Source organism: Bombina bombina, chromosome 8 (assembly GCF_027579735.1).
Source record: "Bombina bombina isolate aBomBom1 chromosome 8, aBomBom1.pri, whole genome shotgun sequence".
Taxonomy (NCBI): Eukaryota; Metazoa; Chordata; class Amphibia; order Anura; family Bombinatoridae; genus Bombina; species Bombina bombina.
The window spans coordinates 25,198,083-25,217,654 of NC_069506.1; the positions used below are offsets into that span (position 1 = coordinate 25,198,083).

Here is a 19,572-nt window from a genome sequence, read left to right on the forward strand (position 1 = left end):
TGCTCTGCAGTGTTCTCCTCCTTATCTGGTGTTCCATGCAGATAAGGTGGTTTTACGTACTAAACCTGGGTTTCTTCCAAAAGTTGTTTCTAACAAAAACATTAACCAGGAGATTATCGTACCTTCTCTGTGTCCGAAACCAGTTTCAAAGAAGGAACGTTTGTTGCACAATTTGGATGTTGTTCGCGCTCTAAAATTCTATTTAGATGCTACAAAGGATTTTAGACAAACATCTTCCTTGTTTGTTGTTTATTCCGGTAAAAGGAGAGGTCAAAAAGCAACTTCTACCTCTCTCTCTTTTTGGATTAAAAGCATCATCAGATTGGCTTACGAGACTGCCGGACGGCAGCCTCCCGAAAGAATCACAGCTCATTCCACTAGGGCTGTGGCTTCCACATGGGCCTTCAAGAACGAGGCTTCTGTTGATCAGATATGTAGGGCAGCGACTTGGTCTTCACTGCACACTTTTACCAAATTTTACAAGTTTGATACTTTTGCTTCTTCTGAGGCTATTTTTGGGAGAAAGGTTTTGCAAACCGTGGTGCCTTCCATTTAGGTGACCTGATTTGATCCCTCCCTTCATCCGTGTCCTAAAGCTTTGGTATTGGTTCCCACAAGTAAGGATGACGCCGTGGACCGGACACACCTATGTTGGAGAAAACAGAATTTATGTTTACCTGATAAATTACTTTCTCCAACGGTGTGTCCGGTCCACGGCCCGCCCTGGTTTTTTTAATCAGGTCTGATAATTTATTTTCTTTAACTACAGTCACCACGGTACCATATGGTTTCTCCTATGCAAATATTCCTCCTTAACGTCGGTCGAATGACTGGGGTAGGCGGAGCCTAGGAGGGATCATGTGACCAGCTTTGCTGGGCTCTTTGCCATTTCCTGTTGGGGAAGAGAATATCCCACAAGTAAGGATGACGCCGTGGACCGGACACACCGTTGGAGAAAGTAATTTATCAGGTAAACATAAATTCTGTTTTTATGTGTGAATGTCACTTCCCTTACCGCCCATATGCATGAATAAAATTTTGTGTGTGTGTGATGTCACTTCCCTTACCGCCCATGTGCATGAATAACATTTTATGTGTGATGTCACTTCCCTTACTGCCCATATGCATGAATAAAATTTTATGTGTGATGTCACTTCCCTTACCGCCCATATGCATGAATAAAATTTTAGGTGTGTTGTCACTTCCCTTACCGCCCATATGCATGAATAAAATTTTATGTGTGATGTCACTTCCCTTACCGCCCATATGCATGAATAAAATTGTGTGTACACCAACTACTCTAGTACAGGGTGATGCCGGATAATTGCAGCTACTGCAGGGGTGTAGAAAGCAGCGTCCTTTTGGTTAACTTTGTAAAACAAAATACTATATATAGTGTATTTATTTTATTATTGGGAACCCTCCTGATTTAAAGCAAAGTTTGAGTAATTTATTTTGACATGAATTCAGTACAGTTCTAATAACATAATATTTTCTTCTGGCCACACAGGCTGCCAAGAGATTTCTGAGGAATTCAGAGCACAAGAGATAGACGGCCAAGCCTTGCTGTTGCTTAAGGAGGACCATCTCATGAGTACTATGAACATTAAACTGGGACCAGCACTAAAGATCTATGCCCGAATCAGTATGCTGAAAGACTCCTAGATATACTGGATTTCCAAATGGAGAAAAATAACGTTTGGACACATTTAGTATTTTGTCGGTCTTCTGTGTGAGATGGTGCTGCACACACTTCCCTTGTCCATGATGGTGCTGTGATGGGACAGTAAAACAATGTGTGAGAATAGCAATGCTGAGGCATCTGATGGCTGTTCTGTACCAGGTATCATAGCCACACTAGAAATAGGAAATGTAATTTCCTGAGGCCAAAGTTACAAGTGTTCAATGTTTCCTTCACTTCTATGAAAGTATGGATGAAATATTAACGTCATTGTCCACATGTGGAAGACGCTTTTGTATAAAACCCTATAAAAAAATAACTGGATACGAGTGGACACAACTTTATTTATGATTTCATAATTTTTTTTATACAATTTTTTTTTTTTTAAAGGAATTTTGTTTTTCTCCGGACATGTGCTGTAAACAATTTAGTGTTTTGTAATCAGAAGATGTTGCTGGTTTCTAAGTATTTCAGGACAATTTCTCCTGTGGGAAGAACTACAATGCACTACTGATATTTCCTATAAGGTTTTAACCATCAAGGAGGAAAAAAAGTATTCGAGTAGCTGGTGGTTGTCAACTACAGAAATTTCTTAAATGTGATGCCCGAGGTTTTACAGCTTTGTAGATTTTTCTTTTTTCTTTTCAGAATAAATAGAAAGTGATGCGCGGGAGCTAATCCTATTTTACATATTGTGTACGGTTGTTGTCATTCATAATGTTCCATATTGGTTACATTAAAATAGAGAGTCACTGAGCAGTTTAAGAAAACTTGTGCCTTGCTGTCCCATTGGTCAGTTACTGATCTTTTTGAGCATGACCAACAATGATAAATGCTGTGAAGTGGACTCGCCGTCCTGACAAGATGTATATTTTACATTACAAATCAATTTTCCCATAAAATGATAAAGTATACCTAGTTAAAAAATGCTTTCATTATTTTGCCAGCTTTTTGGTCAAGATAGGTCAAAAAGGAAATGTGCATAGATGCATTTCAATTAGAAATAGAAACATTTTTGCAATATACATCCATTAGCAAAAATGCCTCTAATTAAAGTTAAACTGTTTTTCTGCAGCATACGCACATATCCTGTGAGGGCCCGTGCACCAGTATTCAAACACCGCACACCTTCGCAGAGAGTCAGCAGTGGCTTGTATGACGCGTTACATTTTCAGAAGCAATACGCACCACTGTCATATCTCTGAGCAAGCATGCTGTGTGAATACTAGTGCACGGCCCTCGCAGCATATGTGCGTATGCCACTGGAAAAACAATCATAACTTTTACTAGAAACATTTTATCTAATTAAAGTATATTGCAAAAATGCTTCGAATTGAAATGCATCCAATTCAATTTTGACCTTTTATATCCCTTTAACTCTTAAAATTTTGATTTTAGGATTTTCTCTAATAGGGCCATACAACCCACAATTTATCTTTCATTAGACAGTTAGAGCATATCATTTTAAACAATTTATTCATTTGATTCTATTATGATATTTGTTTTACTAAAATGCTTTCCATAATTTGTTTAATTCTCTTCGTATCCTTGTTGAAGAAGCAGCAATGCACTACTAGATAAACACACTGGGAGATCCAAAGATGAGGCATATGTGTAGCCACCAATCAGCAGCTAGCTCCCAGTAGTGCATTGCTGCTTCTGAGTCTACCTAAGTATGCCTATCAACAAAGGACATAAAGAGACGAAAGTCAATTTGATAATAGAAGTAAATTAGTTGCTTAAGAGCACATGCTTTGAGTCATAATTTAATTTTGACTTCACTGTCCCTTAATTGCATATTGCAGGATCCAGAATTCTTACATACTTAATGGTCACTTGATTAGTGCAGAAGCCTATTTACATTCATATCCAAACTGGCCGTAGCAAAGGATCTAAGATACATTTCAGAGGCTTTTTAAGGGGTATGTCCATGGACTGTAAATGTTGATTTCATTATGATGGTAAATGTATCTTTTTAGTGATCTCCACACTGAGGTAGGCTCATTAGCGTGCATGTGTCTTGTGTAATATGGCAGTAATGTTCTACACAAGTGCATTCTCCGGAACCTACCTCACTATTTGGTGTATGGTACAAAATGGTAAACAGACACAAGATGAAGACAAGATTCACTATTATAACTGTGACCGGCAAGGTTTCGGATTAAGCTGGATCTAGAATACACTGATAGTGACAGGCAATAGTCTGGATACAGTGGTAAGCTGGATCCATTGGTAAAACCAAGACAAACTGGACATATGTTTCTTTGGTATAAATGTGGCAGGCAGAAGTCTGTATATGCTGGTAAACTGTAGGTTGGTAACCGGATACACAGGGACAGCTGAGACAAGCTGGAGACTGATACACAAGTACACTACAGGGGCAGGTAGGTGACTAGATACACAAGTGCACTACAGGGGCAGGTAGGGGACTAGATACACAAGTGCACTACAGGGGCAGGTAGGGGACTAGATACACAAGTGCACTACAGGGGCAGGTAGGGGACTAGATACACAAGTGCACTACAGGGGCAGGTAGGGGACTAGATACACAAGTGCACTACAGGGGCAGGTAGGGGACTAGATACACAAGTGCACTACAGGGGCAGGTAGGGGACTAGATACACAAGTACACTACAGGGGCAGGTAGGGGACTAGATACACAAGTACACTACAGGGGCAGGTAGGGGACTAGATACACAAGTACACTACAGGGCCAGGTAGGGGATTAGATACACAAGTACACTACAGGGGCAGGTAGGAGACTAGATACACAAGTACACTACAGGGCTAGGTAGGGGACTAGATACACAAGTACACTACAGGGGCAGGTAGGGGACTAGATACACAAGTACACTACAGGGGCAGGTAGGGGACTAGATACACAAGTACACTACAGGGGCAGGTAGGGGACTAGATACACAAGTACACTACAGGGGCAGGTAGGGGACTAGATACACAAGTACACTACAGGGGCAGGTAGGGGACTAGATACACAAGTACACTACAGGGGCAGGTAGGGGACTAGATACACAAGTACACTACAGGGGCAGGTAGGGGACTAGATGCTGAGTTCAGAGATTATCCATAACCCCCAGTCATTTGGCCGAAGAAAAATGGAAAAACAAGATAACACAAAAGTATAGAGGTGCCTGAGGTTTTAACAAAAAACTGCAGCTTGAACGTAAATAATGGCGGGTCGTGGACTCTCCATGCCTGGAATTAAATAAATTTATCAGGTAAGCATACATTTTGTTTTCTTTCCTATGGCATGGAGAGTCCAAAAATCATTTGAATTACTAGTGGAAACCAATACCCAAGCTAGAGGACACAGAATGAAAAGGGAGGGAGATCAAGACAGGCGGACCTAAACAGAAGGCACCACCGCTTGAAGAACTAGTCTCCCAAAAGAAGCCTCAGCCGAGGCAAAAGTTATCAAATTTATAGAATTTGGAAAAGGTATGCAGTGAGGACCAAGTGGCTGCCTTGCAAATTTGCTCCACTGAAGCTTTATCTTTGAAAGAGGAGACAGCCCTAGTGGAATGAGCCGTAATTCTCTCAGGAGGCTGCTGTCCAGCCGTCTCATAAGCTAAACTAATAATACTTCTCAACCAGAGAGAAAGAGTGGCAGAAGTGGCCTTCTGACCCTTACGCTTACCAGAGAAAACAACAAACAGGGCAGAAGTCTGCTGAAAATCTTTAGTTGCTTGAAGGTAACATTTTAGACCACGCACAAGAATCCAAGTTATGCAAAAGAAGTTCCTATTGTGAAGAAGGATTAGGACAAAAAGAAGGAACAACAATTTCCTGATTAATATTGAGATCCGACACTACCTTAGGGAGAAACCCCAGCTTAGTATGTAGGACCGCCTTATCAGCATGAAAAATAAGGTAAGGGGAATCAAACTGCAAAGCCGAAAGTTCGGAAACTCTGCGAGCAGAAGAAATAGCAATAAGAAACAAGACCTTCCAAGATAGAAACTTAATATCAACAGAATGCATCGGCTCAAACGGATCCTGCTGCAAAATTTTAAGAATAAGATTAAGGCTCCAATGAGGAGCAACAGGTTTAAACACAGGCCTGACTCTGACCAAGGCATGAACAAAAGACTAAACTTCTGGCAAATCTGCCAGACGTTTATGCAAAAGAATAGACAGTGCAGAAATCTGACCCTTCAGAGTACTGACTGACAAACCTTTCTCCAGGCCCTCCTGAAGAGAAGCCAACATTCGAGAAACCCTTACATTGTTTCAAGAGAAATCCTTTTAATCACACCAATGAAGGTATTTACGCCATATCTTATGGTAAATTCTGCGAGTAACCGGTTTATGAGCCTGAAGCATAGTATCTATGACTTTCTCAAAGAAGCCAAAACTAGACGTTCAATCTCCAAGCAGTCAGCTTCAGAGAATCCAGATTTGGATGAAGGAAGGGACCCTGAAGTAGAAGGTCCTTCCTCAAAGATAACCTCCAAGGAGGAAGAGATGACATTGTCACCAGATCCTGTGAGGCCATGCAGTAGCTATTAGAATCACAGACGCTCTCTCCTGCTTGATGCAAGCTATTACTCGTGAAAGGAGAGCAAATGGAGGAAACAAGTATGCTAGATTGAAGTTGCAAGGAACCGCCAGATCTTCTATCAGAATGGCGAGGATCTCTTGATCTTGATCCTTACTTTGGAAGCTTGGCGTTTTGACGAGACTCCATCAGATCCAACTCCGGAACCCCCCACCTGAGAGTTATCATTGTGAAAACCCTGTGGGTGGAGAGCCCACTCTCCCGGATGAAAAGTCTGCCTGCTCAGAAAACCTGCCTCCCAGTTGTCCACCCCTGATATGTGGATGGCAGAGAGATGGGAATCATGAGACTCCGCCCACTGGAGAATGCCAGTAACCTCCTTCATTGCCAAGGAACTTCGAGTTCCTCCCTGGTGGTTGATGTAAGCCACCTAGGTGATGTTGTCCGACTGGAATCTGATAAATCAGACCAAAGCTAGTTGAGGCCAGGCTATCAAGGCATTGAAGATTGCTCTCAACTCCAATGGGTTTATTGGAAGAGAAGACTCTTCTGGAGTCCACAGGCCCTGTGTTTTTAAAGAGCCCCAAACTTTTCCCCAGCCCAACAGGCTTGCGTCTGTGGTCACAATCACCCAGGAAGCATGTGCCTCGAGAGAGATGGTCCTGTGAAACTCACCATGAGAGAGAGACTCTGCAATAGATCTGAGTGGTCCCCGTTCCATTGACTGAGCATGCCTAGTTGCAGATGTCTCAGATGGAACCGAGCAAAAGGAACGATGTCCATGGAGGCAACCATCAGACCAATCACCTCCATGCATTGAGCCACTGATGGATGAATAGCAGACTGGAGAGAAAGGCAAGAAACATGAAGTTTTGATTTTATGACGTCGGTAAGAAAAATCTTTATGGACAGGGAATCTATCATTGTTCCTAAGAAATACACCCTTGTATCTGGAACAAGGGAACTCTTCTCCAGATTCACTTTCCACCTGTGGGAACGTAGAATAGACAACATCTCTGTATGAAATTTTGCTAGTTGAAAAGATGGAGCTTGAACTAAGATGTCATCCAGATAAGGTGCCACAGCAATGCTCTGGGACCTGACCACTGCAAGAAGAGCCCCCAGAACCTTTGTGAAAAATCCGGGAGCTGTAGCAAGGCCAAAAGGAAGGGCAACAAACTGGAAATGTTTGTCCAGAAAGGCCAACCTCAGATACTGGTAATGATCCCTGTGAATGGGAACATGAAGATATGCGTCCTTCAGATCTATGGTCGTCATCAACTGACCCTCTTGTACCAAAGGAAGAATGGAACGGATGGTCTCCATTTTGAAGGATCGAACCCTGAGGAATTGGTTGAGACACTTCAGGTCCAGTATGGGACGGAAAGTGCCCTCCTTTTTGGGAACTATAAATAGATTTGAATAGAATCCTAGACCCTGTTCCTCTAGAAGAAATGGAACAATCACTTGAATCCTATCCTGTAACCATGGAACGTCTATGGCCCAAGAATCTGGGACATCGCGTATCCAAGCCTGCCGAAAGAAAGAGGGTCCCTTCATGCTGATTTAGAATCAGCGGAAGGTTTCTTGGCTCGCTTTCCATTATTCAAAGGCTGATTGGACCTCCAAGAAGACTAGGAGGGCTCCGACTTGGAAGAGGAAAACTTTTGTCCCTTAAAGTTACGAAAGGAACGAAAATTATAACTCTGTCAACCCTTAGGCTTATTCTTTTTATCCTGAGGTAGGAAAGTGCCCTTTCCACATGTAATTTCGGAAATTATTTCAGCCAGAGCTGGACAAAACAAGGTTTTACACTTATAAGGCAAAGATAAAAGCTTGGACTTGGAAGTGACATCTGCAGATCAAGATTTTAACCACAGAGCTCTGCGAGCTAAAACAGTCAAACCGGAAATTTTAGCTCCCAGCCTAAAAACTTGCATGTTGGCATCACAAATAAAGGTATTGGCTAGCTTTAGAGCCTTGATCCTGAGCGTAATAGAAAAGGAAACTGCGCTACAAGACTAAAGTGCGCGTTTCTAGGTGTTCCATAAAACACAAATCCCCCCAAAATAAAAAAGTTTGTCCGACTTGTTTAAAAGGATCGCAAAACAGTAACCACTTCCGTAAAGTCTATACTCAATAGACAGAGCCTAATAAAATAAGCCCAATGGAGGGAATTAAATTCCTCTAAAAATCCTGCCAGTCTCATAAGCCTCAATCTAAGAGGCAAAACATTAACTCCTTCAGAAATAAAGTTTACACATAAATAAAGTGCATTCATTATATACTGCTCAAAGTGGAATTCCTATTTGCAGGAATATAAAGTCCCATCTAGTGATCCACTGAGGAAAAACCTATAGTGCTGCCCTTCAGTACCTAGAAGGGAAGAGCACTTACCTTTGGATCCGGCTGCAGGACAGGAACAGCTTCTTAGGTGTGACTGAGTAACCCACCTCTTACAGGGAGCTGTAAACAGAGAAAAAAACAGAGTAAGCAACACTTGTTTTCTATCAAGGGTTAGCATACTGTTAGAAATAAAGCAAGGACCACCTCACTGCCTTCTAACTGCTAAAAGCCACCATTACTCTTACTAAAGAGATTGACATAGACACAGCATAACCCCAATCCTTGCTTAAAGGGAAAAGTACCCATTAAAGGATTAAATATCATCAGACACCATCTTTGCACATCCTCCCTTGACAGAGACAAAGAGAATTACTGGGGTTTATGGGTAAGGGAAGTGATACTTAACACCTCTGCTGGTGTGCTCTTTGCCTCCTCCTGCTGGCCAGGACTGAATATCCCACTAGTAATTAGAATGATTAGTGGATTCTCCATGCCTTAGGAAAGTAAACATCTTTTTTTTTTTGTTCACTGATAATTAAATTCACAACCCAACAAGGGCATAAATGGTTTTGTTTTTTTATTTATTTTGTTAAGCACATAAAAAATAAATCAGGCAAGAACAAATAAAACTGAGACAATTGCCTGAAAGACCTTCCTACCAAAGGCTGTCTCGGAAGAAGCTAAAACATAAAAAAAAGTCAAATTTAGTAAAGGTATGCAAAGAAGACCAAGTAGCTATTATCATTTTTATTATCATTATTTAGCAGCATGGTACAAAAGGATGTCATTGTTGATACAAAAGTTTAAACAGAAACAAAAGAGGGAGAAACCATCAGTCTCCAAAAGAAAGGAGAACGAACTCCCGTATAGTAAAATGAAATATTAGAGCTAGACTGTCCGTGATAAGTCCATTTGAAAACAGTAGCCCCACTCCATATAAATGCATGGTGATTGACAATGACACCAATGTACAAAACATAACTCAAACAACAACAAAACTATGCCGAAATTTCTTAAAGGGCCACTGTAAGTAAATATTGTCTATGCCTGTTACTAACTAACTACCTCAAATACAGTTTTTATCAATAGCATTTCATTCACATATCTCTACCGTATATCAGAAATCTTGTCTGCAAATTTAATTGTTTTCCAAACCCACTCCGTGGGTATCCTTTGCTCTGTACCAATCCGTTTACAATACCTAGGTTTCAAAATGGCGCTTTAAACACAAAGTTATTGGTTTAAGTATTTTGAACATGCAGTGCTGAAAATAGTGGGCAGGATAACGTGACATCATCGGCGAATAAAAGATATAACTTTTAGAACGTTATGAAACTTCGTTTTGGAGAAAATATAGGTCAGTAGGTTTTAATTAATGTTTATTAACTTTAATATGTTAGTTGTTTAGCTTAAAAATTATAACAGAAAGTAATCCTTTAATTTAAGATCACTTTGTATATATTCTACCCATCTAGTGGTATCCCTCGACTTTGTATTTAACTATCAACCTTTGAGAGAAGTGCTAAGCTAAAGAGGTCATTATTAGAGTATCAGGCAGGGGTGGGACCACGTCAGCCATACCTCTCTAAGATAACACTAGGCCTGTCATTCCTCCTAGGTCACTCCTTAACTTGTGTAAAGCTCCCCCCTTCTATCCTCAGATCATTTTGGATTTCATCCCAGATGAATTTTAAATCATGGAAGAATTCTAACCTATTCGATTTAAAGAAATTGTATTCTTCCATTCTCAAGGTATCTGTCATGTGAGAGTGCCAGTCCTTTAGGGTCGGGCAGATTTGAGATTTCCAGAGCCTAGCGACTAAGGACCTAGCAGTATTCAATGCCAACTGAATTAGTTGTGTTCTTAATTTACATTTACATTTAGGTAACAGGTTCAGTAGGGCCGTTGTCTTTGTCTAGCTGATAGGAATCCCCCCGCCCCATTATGACTTGTAGGATATTCTGTATGCCCTCCCAAAAAGGTGACAATTTAGGACATGCCCACCATATGTGTGTCATCGTCCCCCTTTCCCCACAACCCCTCCAACAAAGGTCAGACGAGGCAAGGAAAATGCATTTAAGTCTGGTAGGTGTCAAGTACCACCTAGTCAGGAGTTTGTAATTTGTCTCTAAAAATCTAGCTGAGGATGAAGATTTTCTTGTATTAAAAAATTTAACCCACTCTGCTTCTCTGATAGTCTTATTCAATTCCCTATGCCAGCTTTCTATATAATCAGGAAGTTTAAGTGAGAATTATTTTATATCCAAATTAAATAGTATATTGAACCCACTCAAAACATATAGAGCTTAGCAATATCTTTCAGCTTGGCTTAAAATCACAAGCCATTTTTGTGCAGAAACAAGTTAAACCCTTTGGGGTTTTTTATGAAGAATACAAAGCTAGTGGTTAAACAAAGGTGGCAAACAAGGCTTTTGCTTTTTAACATGGGGGTTTCTTTATAAAATCTTTCTATTTAACGTTTTCATATAATGTTTGTCTGTGCTTAGACATTGTCAGCTGACCAGATTTCACAAATAGATCTCACTGTAAACTGCCAAGACTCTGGTATAATGCATCTAACAAAGCCTGCAAAAAAACAAAGAGGCGCCCATGTGTGTATCAATCTTCAACAATCTGTGACCTCAGGGTACTGGAAACAAGGGTACTCGCATTGGAAGAAAGCACTCTCTTGCGCAAGCAAAGGCACACTGTCAAATCTCAGCCTGTCAGTTAGCTGACACCCAGACACTTCAACTGTCTGATAGCGGCAACACTCCTAAAAACATTTATTTGATAAAAACAAAGTAAAATCGAACAAAGTACTAAGGTGCTGAACAGGAGTACATATGTCATATATGTCTGCAAATAGTGTGCAACGCGTTTCTCTGCGTGTAACTCCGCCGTTTCATCAGGCATAACATTGCTGTATAACTTACGGTCTTAAATAGAGAAGAACTGTTAGCGATCATGGAGAGGAAGGAGTCGCCAGGTGGTGGGTATGCATGTTAGGCATAACTTTGATTGGTCCATAAAGTGTAATCAAACTAATTGGTACCTTTCATTAGTAGTAGTCTAACAAAGTATTACAGATAAACCGATTGGCTGATTGAAAAAGATGATCTAAATATGATTAAGGAGAGAGATTCATGCTGTAGTAGTAACTCAGTGGTAAATTCCACCCAAATATTAATAGATCTGGCTACACAACTAGAAGCCGGAGGGACAGAAAACATTTTATTTATTTCTTGGCAGTGAGAGACCTCAAGACCTTACTCTTGGGAACTACATCACTTGGCCACCAGGAGGAGGCAAAGACACCCTACACCAGAGCTCTTAAAGGGACAGTCTAGTAAAAAACAGAATTTATGCTTACCTGATAAATTACTTTCTCCAACGGTGTGTCCGGTCCACGGCGTCATCCTTACTTGTGGGATATTCTCCTCCCCAACAGGAAAACATAATTTATGTAAGAACTTACCTGATAAATTCATTTCTTTCATATTAACAAGAGTCCATGAGCTAGTGACGTATGGGATATACATTCCTACCAGGAGGGGCAAAGTTTCCCAAACCTTAAAATGCCTATAAATACACCCCTCACCACACCCACAAATCAGTTTAACGAATAGCCAAGAAGTGGGGTGATAAGAAAAAAAGTGCGAAGCATATAGAATAAGGAATTGGAATAATTGTGCTTTATACAAAAAAATCATAACCACCCCAAAAAAAGGGTGGGCCTCATGGACTCTTGTTAATATGAAAGAAATGAATTTATCAGGTAAGTTCTTACATAAATTATGTTTTCTTTCATGTAATTAACAAGAGTCCATGAGCTAGTGACGTATGGGATAATGACTACCCAAGATGTGGATCTTTCCACACAAGAGTCACTAGAGAGGGAGGGATAAAATAAAGACAGCCAATTCCTGCTGAAAATAATCCACACCCAAAATAAAGTTTAATGAAAAACCTAAGCAGAAGATTCAAACTGAAACCGCTGCCTGAAGAACTTTTCTACCAAAAATTGCTTCAGAAGAAGAAAATACATCAAAATGGTAGAATTTAGGAAAAGTATGCAAAGAGGACCAAGTTGCTGCTTTGCAGATCTGGTCAACCGAAGCTTCATTCCTAAACGCCCAGGAAGTAGATACTGATCTAGTAGAATGAGCTGTAATTCTCTGAGGCGGAATTTTACCCGACTCAACATAGGCAAGATGAATTAAAGATTTCAACCAAGATGCCAAAGAAATGGCAGAAGCTTTCTGGCCTTTCCTAGAACCGGAAAAGATAACAAATAGACTAGAAGTCTTACAGAAAGATTTCGTAGCTTCAACATAATATTTCAAAGCTCTAACAACATCCAAAGAATGCAACGATTTCTCCTTAGAATTCTTAGGATTAGGACATAATGAAGGAACCACAATTTCTCTACTAATGTTGTTGGAATTCACAACTTTATGTAAAAATTAAAAAGAAGTTCGCAACACCGCCTTATCCTGATGAAAAATCAGAAAAGGAGACTCACACGAAAGAGCAGATAATTCAGAAACTCTTCTAGCAGAAGAGATGGCCAAAAGGAACAAAACTTTCCAAGAAAGTAATTTAATGTCCTGTCAGGCTACAAATATGAAGTTAACGATGGAACACAATTCACAGATCTTAATTTATTAATAATTGTTTTGTTTCACTATTGTAAAGGAATATCACTATGGCTTAGTGATATTCTCACCTAATAGTGATAGTTTAGTGGTTTATTTTGCCACACCCCAGATTATGCAGTTAGGGTTAAGCAAACTTGAATAGGATTTGTAGAAATTGTTCTCAATATTAAGTTAGCTTTAGTTCTTAAGTTGCAGGTGTAGTAATGGTTCTATTAACTCTCAGAGTCTTATGCAGTGTAACACATAAATATTTAACTAGTAACCAGGTTCTGTTAACAGTTATACATATGCTCATGCAGTATTGCTATTTTATTTGCAGAGATTACTTGTACCTTGTCTTGTGTTGCACTTGTAGTGTGGCAGAGCTGTAATGAATGCACAGCCTGTTCTGTGGAAGTTCCAGTTTCACTGTGGAAGCTGTGTTGTTTATTAATCTGCAGTCAGGATGTTTCAATAAGGGTTAAAGCCAGATTTTCAGTGACAAGTTCTGTGGTAACTCTCCTTTAAATACTAACTACACAGTGAAAGTTCTCCAAGTAACAAAGCATTAGAACACATAGAATAATACTTGCAGTTTGGTTCAGGCAGTTCATTCAATTGATTGCATGTCAGCTCCTAAGTTAATGAACACTGCAGTTGTTTGGATGAATTCCAGTTAAAGTTGAACAAAGTATCAAAAAGTTCCTGTGAGGAAAAAAGTTCAGAAAACAAGTTATTCAAAGTAGTTAGGCTCAGGTAAATAGGGTAGCCTTGTACTCCAAATTACTAAGCAAAGAGAATTGATTTGGGGTGGTTTTTAAAGGCAAGCTGCAAGTTTGTTGCTTGAAGGATTCCGCTGGGTCCTAGAAGGAGCTAGGTTCCTGACATGACCCCCCACTCAGGGCAACGGTCCCACAGTTGCCGGTCTGGGACGATTTGGATTTCTGCGATGGAAGAGAGTGACCAGCCGTTGAGCTCTAAGATTGGTTGCAGGTTCCCATGTGTCGTCATCAGCTGAATAATTTTTCCAGCGTACCAGATATTGTAATTCACCTCTATGGAACCTGGAATCCAGCAGGGAATGCACTTCATATTCGTCTGGATCCAGTGCCTGAGGAGGTGGTGGAAGAATGAGTTGAGAGTGACGAGTGGCTCTGTATGGTTTCAATAGTGACACATGAAATGTGGGGTGGACCTTAATACTATCAGGTAATTTTAGAGTCATTGCGTTTTCATTGACAATTCTAACTATAGGGAATGGTCCTATGAACAGACCCGAGCCTATGATGGCTTCAGTAGTCAGCTGATCTTGGTCCCACTGTATGGAGAGAGTTAACATGCAATAAGTTTTAGTTTTTGTGGTGTTTAATAAATAACTTGTAACTTTGAACTTACATTTCTTGTTTTTCTGTAAAATGGGACACTCCTGGACTGAATGTGTAGGATTGGCGCAATACATGCACAGATTATTACTCTTCCTGCGGTATCTTTCTTCTGTTGTTAAAGGACCACGGGCTATTCCGATATCCATGGGAACAGCTGTTTGTTTACTATGTTGGGTTGGTTGAGGTGGGGAATAGATAGAAGGTTTTGGTCGGACATCTGCAGAAAACCTTTCTGCCTTCCTTTCTCGCAGTCTGCGATCCAATTGTTTTGCAGCATTCATCATTCCTTCTAGGGTTTTTGGGAGTTCTATCCTGGCGATTTCATCTTTCAAGCTCTCCGAGAGGCCTAAACGGAACTGGTTTCGAAGTGCAATCTGACTCCATTCCGAATCAGCTGCGTATAATTTGAATTCCGTGATGTACTCCTCCACGGGTCTCTTGGCTTGCTTAAGGTTCCTCATGGAGGCTTCAGCGGACATTTGTACATCAGTGTCGTGAAAAAGATCATCCATACATGTGAAAAAATCAGAAAGGGATCCTAGCACTGGGTCATTATGTTCGCACAGATTGTCAGCCCAGATTCTTGGCTCACCCCTCAGGAATGAAATAGTACTGAATACCTTGATCCTCTCTGTGGGATAACTGTGAGGTCGTAGATTATAAAGTAAATGACATGAATTCTTAAACTGCCTATACTGCTTCCTGTTTCCAGAAAAGAGCTCTGGTAGTGAAACTGAAGGTTCAGGTGTTTGCTGAGGTGGTGCAGTATGAGTAGTAAGTGAGTCTCTTATAATTCCCCTTAAAGACTGATTTTCAATTTGTAAATCATGAACCGCCTGAGCAAGCTGATCAACCTTTTGGGAGAGGTTGTAAACTATCTGTGGTAGATCTGGTGGCTCCATTTTTAAGGCTTAGTAATATGTCAGGCTACAAATATGAAGTTAACGATGGAACACAATTCACAGATCTTAATTTATTAATAATTGTTTTGTTTCACTATTGTAAAGGAATATCACTATGGCTTAGTGATATTCTCACCTAATAGTGATAGTTTAGTGGTTTATTTTGCCACACCCCAGATTATGCAGTTAGGGTTAAGCAAACTTGAATAGGATTTGTAGAAATTGTTCTCAATATTAAGTTAGCTTTAGTTCTTAAGTTGCAGGTGTAGTAATGGTTCTATTAACTCTCAGAGTCTTATGCAGTGTAACACATAAATATTTAACTAGTAACCAGGTTCTGTTAACAGTTATACATATGCTCATGCAGTATTGCTATTTTATTTGCAGAGATTACTTGTACCTTGTCTTGTGTTGCACTTGTAGTGTGGCAGAGCTGTAATGAATGCACAGCCTGTTCTGTGGAAGTTCCAGTTTCACTGTGGAAGCTGTGTTGTTTATTAATCTGCAGTCAGGATGTTTCAATAAGGGTTAAAGCCAGATTTTCAGTGACAAGTTCTGTGGTAACTCTCCTTTAAATACTAACTACACAGTGAAAGTTCTCCAAGTAACAAAGCATTAGAACACATAGAATAATACTTGCAGTTTGGTTCAGGCAGTTCATTCAATTGATTGCATGTCAGCTCCTAAGTTAATGAACACTGCAGTTGTTTGGATGAATTCCAGTTAAAGTTGAACAAAGTATCAAAAAGTTCCTGTGAGGAAAAAAGTTCAGAAAACAAGTTATTCAAAGTAGTTAGGCTCAGGTAAATAGGGTAGCCTTGTACTCCAAATTACTAAGCAAAGAGAATTGATTTGGGGTGGTTTTTAAAGGCAAGCTGCAAGTTTGTTGCTTGAAGGATTCCGCTGGGTCCTAGAAGGAGCTAGGTTCCTGACATGTCCAATGAATGCATAGGTTCAAACGGAGGAGCTTGAAGAGCTCCCAGAACCAAATTCAAACTCCAAGGAGGAGAAATTGACTTAATGACAGGTTTTATACGAACCAAAGCTTGTACAAAACAATGAATATCAGGAAGAATAGCAATCTTTCTGTGAAAAAGAACAGAAAGAGCAGAGATTTGTCCTTTCAAAGAACTTGCGGACAAACCCTTATCCAAACCATCCTGAAGAAATTGTAAAATTCTCGGTATTCTAAAAGAATGCCAAGAAAAATGATGAGAAAGACACCAAGAAATATAAGTCTTCCAGACTCTATAATATATCTCTCTGGATATAGATGTACGAGCCTGTAACATAGTATTAATCACAGAGTCAGAGAAACCTCTTTGACCAAGAATCAAGCGTTCAATCTCCATACCTTTAAATTTAAGGATTTCAGATCCTGATGGAAAAAAGGACCTTGAGACAAAAGGTCTGGTCTTAACGGAAGAGTCCACGGTTGGCAAGAGGCCATCCGGACAAGATCCGCATACCAAAACCTGTGAGGCCATGCCGGAGCTACCAGCAGAACAAACGAGCATTCCTTCAGAATCTTGGAGATTACTCTTGGAAGAAGAACTAGAGGCGGAAAGATATAGGCAGGATGATACTTCCAAGGAAGTGAAAATGCATCCATTGCCTCCGCCTGAGGATCCCGGGATCTGGACAGATACCTGGGAAGTTTCTTGTTTAGATGAGAAGCCATCAGAACTATTTCTGGAAGTTCCCACATTTGAACAATCTGAAGAAATACCTCTGGGTGAAGAGACCATTCGCCCGGATGCAACGTTTGGCGACTGAGATAATCCGCTTTCCAATTGTCCATACCTGGGATATAAACCGCAGAGATTAGACAGGAGCTGGATTCCGCCCAAACCAAAATTCGAGATACTTCTTTCATAGCCAGAGGACTGTGAGTCCCTCCTTGATGATTGATGTATGCCACAGTTGTGACAATGTCTTATCTGAAAACAATGAACAACTCTCTCTTCAGAAGAGGCCAAGACTGAAGAGCTCTGAAAATTGCACGGGGTTCCAAAATATTGATCGGAAATCTCACCTCCTGAGATTCCCAAACCCCTTGTGCCGTCAGATACCCCCACACAGCTCCCCAACCTGTAAGACTCGTATCTGTTGAGATTATAGTCCAGGTCGGAAGAACAAAGAAGCCCCCTGAACTAAACGATGGTGATCTGTCCACCATGTCAGAGAGTGTCGTAAAATCGGTTTAAAGATATTAATTGAGTTATCTTTGAGTAATCCCTGCACCATTGGTTCAGCATACAGAGCTGAAGAGGTCGCATGTGAAAACGAGCAAAGGAGATCGCATCTGATGCGGCAGTCCTAAGATCCAACATTTCCATGCATAAGGCTACCAAAGGGAATGATTGTGACTGAAGGTTTTGACAAGCTGATATCAATGTTAAACTTCTCTTGTCTGACAAGGACAGAGTCATAGACACTGAATTTATCTAGAAACCTAAAAAGGTTACCCTTGTCTGAGGAATCAATAAACTGATTGGTAAATTGATCCTCCAACCATGAACTTGAAGAAACAACACAAGTCGATTCGTATGAGATTCTTCGAAAATGAGAAGACTGAGCAAGTACCAAGATATCGTCCAAATAAGGAAAAACCAAAACCCTATTCTCTGATTACAGAAAGAAGGGCACCGAGAACCTTTGAAAAAAATTCTTGGAACTGAGGCTAGACCAAATAGTAGAGCCACAAAACTGGTAATGCTTGTCTAAAAAGAGAATCTCAGACACTAAAAGTGATCTGGATGAATCGGAATATGCAGATACACATCCTGTAAATCTATTGTAGACATATAATGCCCTTGCTAAACAAAAGGCAGGATAGACCTACAGTAACCATCTTGAATGTTGGTATCCTAACATAACGATTCAATAATGATAGATCCATAACTGGTCTGAAGGAATTGACCTTCTTTGGTACAATGAAGAGATAAAATAAAACCCCAGCCCCTGTTCCAGAACTGGAACTGGCATAAATATTCCAGCCAACTCTAGATCTGAAACACATTTCAGAAATGCTGAGCCTTGCTGTGTCAATTGGGACACGGGAAAGAAAAGAATCTCTTAGCAGGAGGCCTTAACTTGAAGCCAATTCTGTACCTTCCTGAAACAATGTTTCTGAAACCAGAGATTAAGAACGGAATTGATCCAAATTTCTTTGAAGAAAACGTAATCTGCCCCATACCAGCTGAGCTGGAATAAGGGCCGCACCTTCATAGGTACTTAGGAGCTGGCTATAGGATTCTATAAGGCTTGGATATATTCCAAACTGGAAATAGTTTCCAAACTGATACCCCTCCTGAGGATGAAGGATCAGTCTTTTGTTCCTTGTTGTGAGGAAAGGAACGAAATGATTATTTACCCTGGAAAGAAAGGGAAAGCAAAGTTGACTTAGAAGACATGTCAGCATTCCAAGTTTAATCCATAAAGCTTTTCTAGCTAAAATAGCTAGAGACATATACCTGACATCAATTCTAATGATATCAAAAGATGGTATCACCAATAAAATTATTAGCATGTTATAGAATAATAATAATGCTATAAAATTATGATCTGTTACTTGTTGCGCTAAAGCTTCTAACCAAAAAGTTGAAGCTGCAGCAACATCCGCTAAAAATATAGCAGGTCTAAGAAGATTACCTGAACATAAGTAAGCTTTTCTTAGAAAGGATTCAATTTTCCTATCTAAAGGATCCTTAAATGAAGTACTATCTGCCATAGGAATAGTAGTACATTAGCAGGAGTAGAGACAGCCCCATAACCTTAGGGATTTTTGTCCCAACAAACTCTAATCTGTCAGATGGCACAGGATATAATTTGCTTAAACGTTTAGAAGGAGTAAATAAATTACCCAAATTATTCCATTCCCTGGAAATTACTTCAGAAATAGCATCAGGGAGATAAAACACTTCTGGAATAACTACAGGAGATTTAAAAACCTTATTTAAACGTTTACATTTAGTATCAAGAGGACCAGTATCCTCTATTTCTAATGCAAATAACACTTCTTTAAGTAAAGAACGAATAAATTCCATCTTGAACAAATACAAAGATTTATCAGCATCAACCTCTGAGACAGAAACCTCT

The 19,572-nt window shown here is 40.1% G+C and overlaps 1 protein-coding gene across 2 annotated transcripts in view; it reads left to right on the forward strand.

Moving 5' to 3' along the window:
- Positions 1-2,369, forward strand: part of PHC2 (polyhomeotic homolog 2) — a 218,668-nt gene extending 216,299 nt beyond the window's left edge. For both annotated transcript variants that reach the window (XM_053690193.1, XM_053690194.1), the window contains one exon: positions 1,511-2,369. In XM_053690193.1, the coding sequence (XP_053546168.1) occupies positions 1,511-1,665 (155 nt within the window). In that variant the 3' untranslated portion in view covers positions 1,666-2,369. The remainder of the gene's footprint in view (positions 1-1,510) is intronic.
- Positions 2,370-19,572: the final 17,203 nt, after the last annotated feature.